General features: G+C 38.6%; 1 protein-coding gene across 1 annotated transcript in view; it reads right to left on the reverse strand.

Annotated features, from left to right (window-relative positions):
• Positions 1-11,432, reverse strand: part of LOC137502158 (ribosome biogenesis protein WDR12 homolog) — a 59,647-nt gene extending 48,215 nt beyond the window's left edge. Inside the window, exons 1-4 of the mRNA XM_068229148.1 lie at positions 11,290-11,432; positions 8,092-8,177; positions 6,442-6,646; positions 507-647 (exon numbers count right to left, since the gene is read on the reverse strand). Coding sequence (XP_068085249.1) covers positions 507-647; positions 6,442-6,646; positions 8,092-8,177; positions 11,290-11,336 — 479 coding nt within the window. The 5' untranslated portion in view covers positions 11,337-11,432. The remainder of the gene's footprint in view (positions 1-506; positions 648-6,441; positions 6,647-8,091; positions 8,178-11,289) is intronic.
• Positions 11,433-12,344: the final 912 nt, after the last annotated feature.

A 12,344-nucleotide genomic window follows, 5' to 3' on the forward strand; every position in this document is an offset into this window, starting at 1 on the left:
TAAGCTGTATTCAAGTAGGGGATGGAAGATCAGATTGGTCTGAAACCAAAAGAGGAGTCCAGCAGGGAAGCAGCAATCAGAAGGAAGGAAAGTGATTACTGCAAGTACTGAAATGTGTCTTCCTTTGAAGTATGATCATCATCTACTGATGACCTATATGTGAATATATTGGCACAATTTCAAAATGCAAGTTACCACTGAAATTCTCAAAACATTATAGTTCATCCACAAAGTCATAAAATATGTTCCCTGTAAATTTTACAGACAAATCGTAAAAGTTTGCAGATATGCAGTGTGATATGTATCTGACTGCACAGAGACACTTTCTTTTCTCTGAAGATGGGTGGGATTTTTATTCTTTAAACATTTTCATTTCTATTTACTTAACTATTTCACAGCACTAGTTTGTACTGATAGACAGCTCTGGGCAGGTTCCAGCTGATCTTGCTTCATATCAGCAATTTAAAAAAAGAAGAGTAATGGAATGAGGATGTAAAATATATTACCTGACAAACGTTGCAGAAGAGCCATCATTTTCTATCCATGCAACACCTTTGACAGGACCATCATGAGCAGAAATACTGAGTTTGTGAGCACCTTTTTTGGTCCAGATATGAAGAGAGTTATCATAACATCCCGTGAGAATCCTACAACATATAGTTTATAATCAATACAAGTTACCTCTAAGTCTCATATATCACCCAATCAACTCACACATCACAAACAAACTGAAAATACTTGAAATGTGGAACTTGTCTTAACACATTGATGACCGAACTGGGAGATCTCAGTTTTTACAGACTGGCATTGTTTGTAGCTTGTTGTGCTATCTGTTGGCTATAATTTTGGAGTAGAGGGATCGTAGATTTTAGTGTCTATGTATTTTTTAAAACTGTACGGCCTTTGTAGCCATGGAAACTTCATGTAGACACGGCTGTTCTTACGAGATGGCACATCTGTAGCAACGTGCCCTATGTGGCGACAAATTATTTCAACATTTATATGCAGATTCATTGTCTGATGCGCCACACGGGTGAAGAGGCCTGAGAATTCTCGTAGTTTCACAGCTGATGGTAGGCGACAGCCGACAGTAGGTGACGGGCTACGAGAATGCTTTTATGCACTTCATTTTTCCTTGTTTATTGATGAAATTGTGCGCAAGATTATGATTTCCAAATGGTATAATCATGCAATATAAATTATCGCTGCATCTTTCTTTAAACTTTCATATATTTAACAAAATAATGTTGGATATGTAGGGCTACTCCCTAGAGCTCCAGTGCTGATATCAACATGGCGCGGCATATTCAGTTGCCGACGGATATCGGTAATTGTCAATGGAAAATTCTAAATTCCCATGGAGGGAGTCAGATATTTTTGACATGCTCTATTGGTGAAAAATATCTGATTCTCTCCATGGGAATTTAGAATTTTCCATTCAGAATTGCTAGGCGGGCATCGATTCCATTGTGGAGATTTATCTCCCGTATGCAGTTATCAGACTGTGCCTCTTATATAGGCTTCTGATAAGCTCACCTGCATACACCCAGCATCAGTGGGTAGGGTCTGACACATCCCACTCTGACGAATCTAGTGTCAGACCTAAGACGAAACGTTGGTTAATAGAGCAAACGCCTGAAAAGCCTTACATCTTATGTTTTACGTTTTTTAATCGGTAATTGTGATTAATTATGTACAGACCGGTTATAATAGGTACCAACTGACACTAAATTAGATATTTCTAATGATTAATGGCTAACACTAAGCGGGGAGTAGCCATAAAGAAAAATCCTTGCATACTTGAAAACAATGAGTACACGAATGGCACAAACAGGGCATTCACATTACACAGTGCTTAGAAAGACTTAAATGGAGCCATAAATGGTACTGCTTTGACAGGTATTGCAACGTACAGACTACTAAGCAACCTAGTGAGTACATGTTCCAAGTTTGAGATAGATATCTTGAATACCGTATTTATGTGAATAATCCCCGCACCCTAACTTTAGGAAGGCTCACTTTGAAAAAAGTTAAATGCCAACACTGAAGCAAATAAAACCCACACCCAATTACGTGCCTCAAATTTTTAAAACCACTATGCAGAGATTATTAGCGTAAATACGGTACTTTTCGAGTTACAGTAGTTTGAGAGCAGCAGTAAATTTCTTTCTTGTAGGCTTAAATTATCCGTTCGGGGCCTGTCCTCAATGTGTTAATGAAGTCCTCATGTCTCTCCAGTCTAGCATCTAGTCTAGTTTTTAAGGATTTAAACAGAATGTAAATATGAATGTTTATACATTTCTAAATACTTTCAAGAGTGATTTGATAGAAATGTTTTCTTTTTCAGGTAGTTTCTAAATTTATTTACTCACAAATTACTTTTCATAGACTGAAGAACCTAACATTTATGAAGAAACAGTCAAAACCAGAAAGAAATGGCTACAAATATCACATTTTTAAAAAAAATATTGTACACAACGTAACTTCTGTTCTAATTGTTATAGGTCACTGTTATGTCAGGCATACTATTCTCTATTGAATTCACATTCAGAAGTCGACATGAAACAAATTACAGAATCCACAAATCAAAGAATCCTCACATTTTTAATCCCCCACATAACCTTGTCTCTAACGGTTGTTGGGCAGCTTTTGTAGTACTATTATCTCAGCCTCAGAGGGAGTTTTCTTTTGGAACTGAACATAAGGGCTTGAATTGATATACAGACTGTCAAAATGCTGATTTTTCTACATATATTGCAACTTAAAAATTTGGACCCCTCTCTTACCATATTATTCTTTTGGGATTTGGACCATTTTATGTGAACATATGGCATCAGACGCTTTATAATTGGACATCTTAACCACCTTCATATGTCTTCAGGTTTCAGACCAAATTATACTGTATACCTCTTTTAAAGTGAGTATTTAATCAAGACCCATCGAGTGTTATAACTTTGAGGTTCTTCATTCAAAAATAATATTAACAAAATATCTGAAAAAGATACCATTAATTAAAAACCCAATGACAAGTTGCGTTCTTGAAGAAACACCATCAGATCACACTTTCAGTTATTATTATTGTTATTATGGCAAAGTTTTACCTTGTAGCACGCAACGATAGTGCCATGAGTCATGATTTGCAGCGTAGGCGCGGTACGATTGTCATTTGTTTCTTTACCAATATAGTTGCCCCAGTATGCTAAGTTGGGTTCATCACTTGATAAACCACACCTACCAAGATGCATAGCTAGTGCATGTCATGGAGGCCACTGCGTAGGCTACTTGGAGCGACCAGCAGTGCCAATGAAATATGAGAGACTTCATCTCATTTTCAAATATCTGGAACAAATATTTTAGGTTCCCTATGGGAATCAACATCTATATCATCTGATGGCCAGGCAGGCATCAATTTTTGAAAATGAGACAAAGTCTCTCATAGTGCATTGGCACTGCTGGTGGCTCCAAGTAGCCTACACAGAGGCCTCCACGGTATGCACTAGCCATGTGTCCTGATAGGTGTGCTATTTACCAATTGATGAGCCCAACTTAGCAAACTGGGGTGAAACGCTGGCAACCAGGAATGAGTTAGCTGGAAAAATTTATAATGTCCAACTATATTCGTAATATAATTTTTTTTGTTAAGAATGAAACCATACTTTCCTGTGTTGACTTAGTTAAATGTAACATAAAAACTTTCCAGCCTGTCAAACACACAACAATTTCAATCTAAATTATAATACTATAAACATACCTGTAAAAAAAATACACACTATTATACAAAGAATGACATGTTTCATTCTACAAGAAGATCCTCAGATTCTCTCAAATCACTTCAAACATGCGTATATATATGTACAGCATTGTTTACGTTGCGTAAACTTGTCAACGATAGAGAGTATAGTGATATATGAACCAGTAAAATGAAATGGCGCATGGCTTTTAGTGCCGGGAGTGTCCGAGGACAAGTTCGGCTCGCCAGATGCAGGTCTTTTGATTTGATACCCGTAGGCGACCTGCGCGTCGTGATGAGGATGAAATGATTATGAAGATGACACATACACCCAGCCGCCGCACCAACGAAATTAACCAATTATGGTTAAAATTCCCGACCCTGCCGGGAATCGAAACCGGGACTCCTGTGGCCAAAGACCAGCATGCTAACCATTTAGCCATGGAGCCGTAACATATGAACCAGTATTGATAAATAATAACTTTACAAGTTTTAATATAATGAAAAACTTCTGTACTTATATAGACTGCCGATGCTAAGTGCGTTGTCAGCAAACACTATTTCAGCTGAAACGGTGGCAACCAGGAATGAGTTAGCTGGAAAATTTATAATGTCCAATAACGGACCAACTATATTGGTATTATAAATTTACTCATTCGGGACAAATATTTCAGGTTCCACTATGGGAATCAACATCTATTTAATTTGTTTCTTTCTCGCAGATGTGATCATGTAGTACACAAGGCTGCCTAACTTGCGAACTTACAACTAGGGACAAGACTTGCTGTACACGGCTTGTGACCACTGGACTGGAGTCAAGCATAAGGAGTCCAGGGCATAAGCAGGGCTGTGAAGCGGTTGGTAGGCCTCTAGCATTCCATAGAGCATTCCATGTGGGCTAGCGGAAAAAAGCTGAATTAATTAAGTATGCCAGATAGTGTTAAAGCCATTGGCATGGATTTGTTACGTGTGGCTGGGTAGGTAATGCATCGAGATCGAGACTGCAGTGCATTTGATTTGACAAGTCCCTATCAATGACTGTTTTTATTCTGTGAGGATTGGTAATGGAATATATTTCTCTTGATTGCTGGGAATGACATCGTATCCAATTATATGTCAGCCAATAGAAATGCTAGTACCTGCTTGACCATTTAATTAGGTTATAAAAGTAAATTACTTCTCGGGACAGGGTGGTGAATCCCAGACTATTGCAGTGAACACATCTCTCCTCTACAAGGAATTTCATATAAGATTTGAATCATTTCTACTTCTTTATGCTATAAAGCTTGTGAAGTAGATAGTAAAATTCTACTTATTATTTTTTAAAATAATTAACAATAATTAAAATTAAAATAATGATAAAAGTGTGATCTGCTACAATCTGATGGATGATATTCTTTTAACAATGAAACATGTCATTCTGTTTTAATGTTGAAAACATTTCTTAGCAGACAATGAAAAACACACAATTAAGCAATTTTCTCAATTGTGCCGAAAGTTGAAAGACGGGCCTGGAAAGGTTTCAAATTGTGAGTCTGGCTGGATAGCCCTATCTAACTAAAAAAACAAATTTCAAAAATCACTTCCGGCCGAAATACAGTTCCAAAAAAGAGCATAAAATCACTTGTTTCTTTACTCATTTTCCTTTTTCTTCAAATCCTAGCCAAATCAACTTATTTACATAATTCTTTCTGTAATGTGTTCCTTGGTTCAACACCCTCAGTGGTTCTTTGATTTTTGAAAAAAAAAAGCAGCAAACTGTTACTCTACTGATTAAGAAAAGGACTGCAATTTTTAGGAATAAATAAAGAATATATTCTTATACTTTATTATATTTTATTTACCTAAAATTCATAGCTCATATCCCTAGGATGTTTTCAACGATTTGCTTGCCTGAAGGGCAACTGTGGATTTTTAATCTATGATGTCTTTTTCTGGTATAAATCTTGTTAAATTTTTCTTTTTCAGATATTTTGTTCATTTTTATTTTATTCTGAATTAGTTTTGACAGATGGAGTGAAGAACCTCATAGTTATACATTAACTGGCTTGAATCTGAAAAGAAATGGCTTTCACAAAAAAAAAAAAAGGAAGAAAAAAGCTTTTACAACTTGCTTCACGTTGCACCGACACAGATAAGTCTTATGGCAATGATGGGCTAGGAAAGGCCTAGGAGTGGGAAGGAAGCAGCCGTGGCCTTAATTATGGTACAGGGCCGATGGCCTTAGATGTTAGGCCCCTTTAAACAACAAGCATTAATCACGGTACAACCCCAGCTTTTGCCAGTTGTGAAAATGCCAAACTATGGAAAACCATCTTCAGGGTTTCCGACAGTGGGGTTTGAACCCACCATCTCCCCAATGAAAGTTCACAGCTGAACGTCCCTAAGCGCATGGCCATCTCGATCGGTCAAAACAAAAAAAACCAAACAAACATATTTTCTCTCATCCCACATTTTCAACCAAACGATTCAGGTTAAATCTTTAGTTCCAGAAATGTAGCCCAAACGTGAGCATTTGATTTTGGTACACTAAGGTTCAAATGCATGTAACTGGATTTTAAAAACAGACATTTTAGAAAAGCTATCAAAACCCCAGGGCAAAAAACAGGTTTTACACAGAGCTTTTGAGAATATGTCTCACTTTAAAACTGCTGTCCATATTGATAATAGGAAAAAATGAGAAAAGGAGGTAAGAAGAATGTTGCATTTACCATTTGTCACTGACTTGTACAGCTGATACCCAGTCATCATGTAGGAGACAGTCCTCAGGTTCTGGTGCAGGCCGGCTCTCAAGGTATTCTATTACAACTTTTGTTTCACCACCAGCAGGACCAAGCAAGTTCTTAAGAGGTCCTCGGATAAATTCATTGGAGACCAAGAAGTCAAAGTCAATTTTCTTCCAGTCAGGTTGGCTCTCTACACAGAACAGAAAGGAGAAGCAACATGTAATTCAACATAACAAAAATATATTCCGTAAATGAATAACCACTTCCCCTAAGTGGAAGTTGCCTGTGAGAACAACATTCAAGAACCAATTATTTTCATAATCTGCTGTTTAGATAATGTTTCAGAAGAGAAACTGATCCTTTTATGGCTAAGAATGTCAGAGATTTTGCGGCCAATGCTGATCGGAGAAATAGGCTCAAAATATTTCAACTCAATTCAGAATCATACCTCTTACCCCAACCAGCCTAGAGCTATATGGTGTTCCTTGTATGGTGGTACTAATCACAGGTAATGCAGACCCATGATATTTCACACCTAATGGCACAACTCGCAGGCAAAACAGACCCATGGTGTTCCTCACATAAGGGCACCACTCGCAAGCAACACAGACCCGTGGCATTCCTCACATAGTGGAACTAATCACAGGCAATGCAAACTCACAGCGTATCGCACATTATGGTACCACCCATTGGCAACACAGACCCATGGTGTTCCTCACATAATGGAACTACCCTCAGACAACGCAGACTCATAGTGTTCCTCACATACTGGTACTAATCATGGGCAACAGCCAAACCTGTGGTGTTCCTCACATAGTGGTACTAATCAGAGGCAACGCAGACCAGTGGTGTTCTTCATGTAATGGTATTACTCATAGGTAATGCAGACCCATTCTGAACATAGGGAAATGAAATGGCATATGGCTTTTAGTGCCGGGAGTGTCCAAGGACAAGTTTGACTCGCCAGATGCAGGTCTTTTGATTTGACGTCCATAGGCAACTGTGATGAGGATGAAATGATGATGAAGACGACACATACATCCAGCCCCCGTGTCAGCGAAATTAACCAATCATGGTTAAAATTCCCGACCCTGCCGAGAATCGAACCTGGGACCCCTGTGACCAAAGGCCAGCACGCTAACCATTTAGCCATGGAGCCGGACTGAACATACGGGAACCGATACATTCCAGTGCAGCATACAGTACATTTTCTCACACGGACATTAGTCCACGCAGTGCTCTGACAATATTGCACTCACCACGTCCACACAAAAACTAGCTACTGGCTGCCACTACAACATAAAAATGGAAGTCATTACTGTCCTCGTGTGTAAGCCTACTGCCCTGCCATTTCACTGGCTGTTACTTCTAGCCGCCAGTACTGGCCGCCACTACTGTCCCCGTGTGCGTGAGGGGCTTAAGCGCAGTAAAATTACAGTATATATTCTGCTTAGGAAAATACTTAAGCATTAAGAAATATCCAGAGTAACCAAAATTCAAGTAACGTATGATGAAAGGAAGCAGTCATTTTCAATAATGAATCCTCTTCGGGAACAAAACCCACAGTGATAACAGAAAAATACATGAAAATAAAAAAAAAGTATTATTCAATAATGCAATGTACTCTTTATTTACCTTCAAGAAGTGCATTCACCAATGCATTTAATTCTACTGGTCCCACAGTAGATGATATGGAAAGGGGTGTGCTAGGAACTGCATATCTGCAAATAAGAAGATGGTATGCTTAAATCAATGAAAAAACTTAGCCTACACTTGACGTACATACAAACATCTGCTTTATACAGTTATATAAGGCATGACCATAAGGTTTCTGCTTGACGGCGTTGCTGCAGCGGACATGCAACGTAGCGTGACTCCGATAAGGGTATATAAGCACGGACATGTAGGCAAAAGCGATTAGTGTGGCAGCCGTGTTGTGCCGAGGATCGTGCGTTAAATGCAGCCATGTGAACTTACGGCGATGTTATTACCAAATGCATCCAAATAGGACCAACGTGCTGTACTTCTGTTCTTGGTTGCTGAAGGACAAACACCGGTGGATATCTATCTGAGAATGAAATCTGTGTATGGGGCAGCGTGTCTGTCGAAAAGCACTGTTGTGGAATGGTGCACCAAGTTCCGTGCAGGTCACATTTTGATAAAAGACGCCAGTCAATCCGGAAGGCCATCCATTACAGACAACAATTCAATGGAGGACACTCGAGCACCTGCCCTATATCCTGATCTCTCCCCATTCAATTATCATGCCTTCGGTCCCCTCATAAAGGCCATGAAGGGTCAACACTTCCTGTCAGACAAGGATGTGCACCAGGCGGTTATGGACTTCTTCACGTAGCAGGACATGGTGTTTAACCACATGGGGATCTTCAACCTGGTGCATCAGCAGGATGAGTGTCTCAATGGTCACAGTGAATTTGCCTGACTGGCATCCCGATTCAGGACTGTACAGGAACTTTTTGATTGCCCCTCAAACCTTTCAGAATTCAGTCTGACAGCCTTTGTGAATAAAGTTTTTTTTTTTTTGGCTAGGGGCTTTACGTCGCACCGACACAGATAGGTCTTATGGCGACGATGGGATAGGAAAGGCCTAGGAGTTGGAAGGAAGCGGCCGTGGCCTTAATTAAGGTACGGAAAACCATCTTCGGGGCTGCTGATAGTGGGATTCAAACCTACTATCTCCCGGATGCAAGCTCACAGCCGTGCACCTCTACGTGCACGGCCAACTCGCCCGGTGTGAATAAAGTAAGAACTTCCAAACCCTCTATTTTCAGCTAGCTCTGGGGCTTTGTTTAGTTCCATGTCTCTTTCATTTAAACCTTTCAAAACTGAATCTAAGTATCATCGCCTTAGTCTCCCTTTATTTCTCTTATCCTCCATGGCCAAATCCAGTAGTCTGCTATGTAACCTATCCTCCATTTGCCTCACATGACACCACCATCAAAACCGGTTTATACGTACAGCTTCACCCATAGAGTTTATTCCCAACTTAGCTTTTATCTCTTAATTCCAAGTACCCTCCTGCTATTGTTCCCACCCATTTGTACCAGCATTCATTCTCGCTGTTTTCATGTCTGTTACTTCTAACATATGAATAAGATATCCTGAGTCCATTCAGCTTTCACTCCTGTACAGCAAATGTGGCCCGAAAACAAATTGACGTAGTCCTAAACATAGTTTTGTCCGTGAACTCACTCCTTTCCTTCTTTTACAGAATACCACTGAACACAAGTAAAAGCTCACTGCGGTAGCTTTGCTGCATGTTAATTCAATTTCCTGGGAGAATACATATCCTAATAACTTCCAGTTTCGTATTTCCTACCTGACATTCAATCCTCTTAAGTTTCTTCATTACTGACCATACTTTCTCTCAATTAATCAATCATTTGTTAAGAGGGAAGTCGTACTTTACAGTAGCGACTTGGCAAGATTTAGTTTTAATTTTTTCCAGTTTGTCAAACACACAAAAATTCCAATATAAATTATAACACTATAAACATATCTGTAAAAATTAGTGTACAATAGTTTTTTACACAGTAGTATTATAATTTATATTGGTTTTTATGTGTGTTTGACAGACTGGAAAGTTTTTACGCTACAATTTATCAATCAACACTGATTTGAATTTAGGGCTATCGCTCAGGTGGTGAATTCCCTATCAAGTGTTTACCTAGTTTTTTCATAAATGATTTCTAAGAATTAGGATATTTATCCAAAATTTCCCTTGATAAATTAATTAATCTATTATCTGGAAACGAGAAAGCTGATCTGGCAAAAGCAGCAGCTACATCTAATATGGAAATTACTTATGGCAAAACATCATCTAGCTATGCTAAAAGCATCATAAAGAAGCAAGTAATCCATCAACGGAACAACATTCGGACTTCTTCCACTAGCAGCCAAGTCACCAGAGAAATATTCTTTCCTGAGGTTTTCAACTGCCTGCAAAGTAACCTGTTGGTGCCAAGCTTTGAAATAACTAAATTTTTGTCTGGTCATGGCAAATTAGGTTATTATTTTCATCAATTTGGAATCGTCCTGATGGCTACATGTGTGTCTGTGGATTCTCACAAACAGTGGACCACCTACTGTTTGAATGTGCTGCGTTTGAAAGAAGGCATGACTGGAACTCTCATTTAAATTATTGCAAGACTGAATGATCAAAATCCCTATATCATTTTTTTAAGATGCCATGCTGTTACAAATATTTTATTAACTTCATACACTTAATTTTCCGACGATTAAATACATGTATTCATTTTCATTGTAAAATTGAATATACACTTCAACTATAACCCTAGTATAATATGTAAAATAGGGTTGCAAACTGCTTTGGATATTCAATAATAATAATAATAATGATAATATTCCTCTATCTATAGATTAATATGGTATTTGCCTCAATTTGTTCTCTTGAATTCTTCCACTTTTAAAAGCTGCACTCAACCGTATTTATCTACTAATGTCATTCCTCTCCATCTTCCCACTGACAACTCGGAACATAACAGTCGAGCAGCTCGTCTCGTTACTCCCAAGTCTTCCCAAACTTTGCAACATGTTTGTATGTCAGAAATCTTTTCCATTGAATCATAAAAGAATATTCGCAATATGAATAAAATATGGCATTAACATAGGAAATAAAAGTAACACTACAAATACAATAATACTAGGAATACTTGAAATGGACTCTTTTCGTAATGAAACATTTATACACTGACAGAAAACCGAAAAGTAACCTTAACCTCAAAACTGAGAGAGGAGGCTAAAAGTTTCATCTGGCCACAAAATGAAATGAAGCTTGTAACACAAACTTACTGCTGTTGAGATGTCGTAAGGATAACTTCTATTGTCTGATCACCCATTTTCACAATCTGGAACTTCAATCACATGTGTTATAGAAACATACCGCACTGTCTTCGGACGACATAAACCGACATAAACTAAATACACGTGTTCACGGCTAGTCGAAGTCGAGGGTCGAGTGCTCACCTCTTCGTCGTTGATATTCTAGAGGTATCGATTTATAGAAATCGTATTTTACGGTTGTCGACCTTTTTGCACTTAGCGATTACTATCGGTCTCGACATAGTAGTTGGTCTTGGATAAACCGGATAAACAATGTAGGCTACGAGTTCAATTCAGCCTATGATCAACATGTATAATTATTTAAGTTACAGCCGATTTGAGAATATTATTATTAATAATAATAATAATAATAATAATAATAATAATTTTTACGAGGGAATGTGGAAAATCTTCAATAAGACGCTTGTGAGGGACCGCACTTCACAAGTATGTGGGACTCTCACCCACTAAAAACCACACACCCTTCTCCCATGACGTATATAGCCTATGTCCCCGACCCGGAACCGCTCTCGCATTACTTCAAGACGGTGTCGTGCATGAAGCTTCTTCTTCTTCTGCTTCACCGTTATTGTAGCTCATGGGCATGGACATCTAAATCTCTCTTCTTTTGACGCAATATTATTTCTACATACACTGCTACTTGATCCCAAGTTTCCTGATTTTTCAGCATAACATGTACAATGTTATCTGGTGTTAGATCTCCCTGCTTAGCTTTCAAACATCTTCGTTGTGATAACCAATGGTCACATAAAAAAAAAAAAAAAAAGGGAAGCATGGAATACATCATCAATGTCACCACAGTAAATACACTCACTCGCCATATTCTATGAAGGTAACTTCGAAAGTATCCATGTCCTGTCAAGAATTATGTAATTTACTTCGCCATGATTTCTGTTGACGCATTCAACCAAGGATGGTACCGATATCAGCCATTTGGTCCATTTCCCTCGTAAATCGCCTTCCCATCTCTGTTGCCACCTCTCCATTCAGTGACTAAAAGCTAG

This window comes from Anabrus simplex, chromosome 9 (assembly GCF_040414725.1).
Source record: "Anabrus simplex isolate iqAnaSimp1 chromosome 9, ASM4041472v1, whole genome shotgun sequence".
In the NCBI taxonomy this organism is placed as follows: Eukaryota; Metazoa; Arthropoda; class Insecta; order Orthoptera; family Tettigoniidae; genus Anabrus; species Anabrus simplex.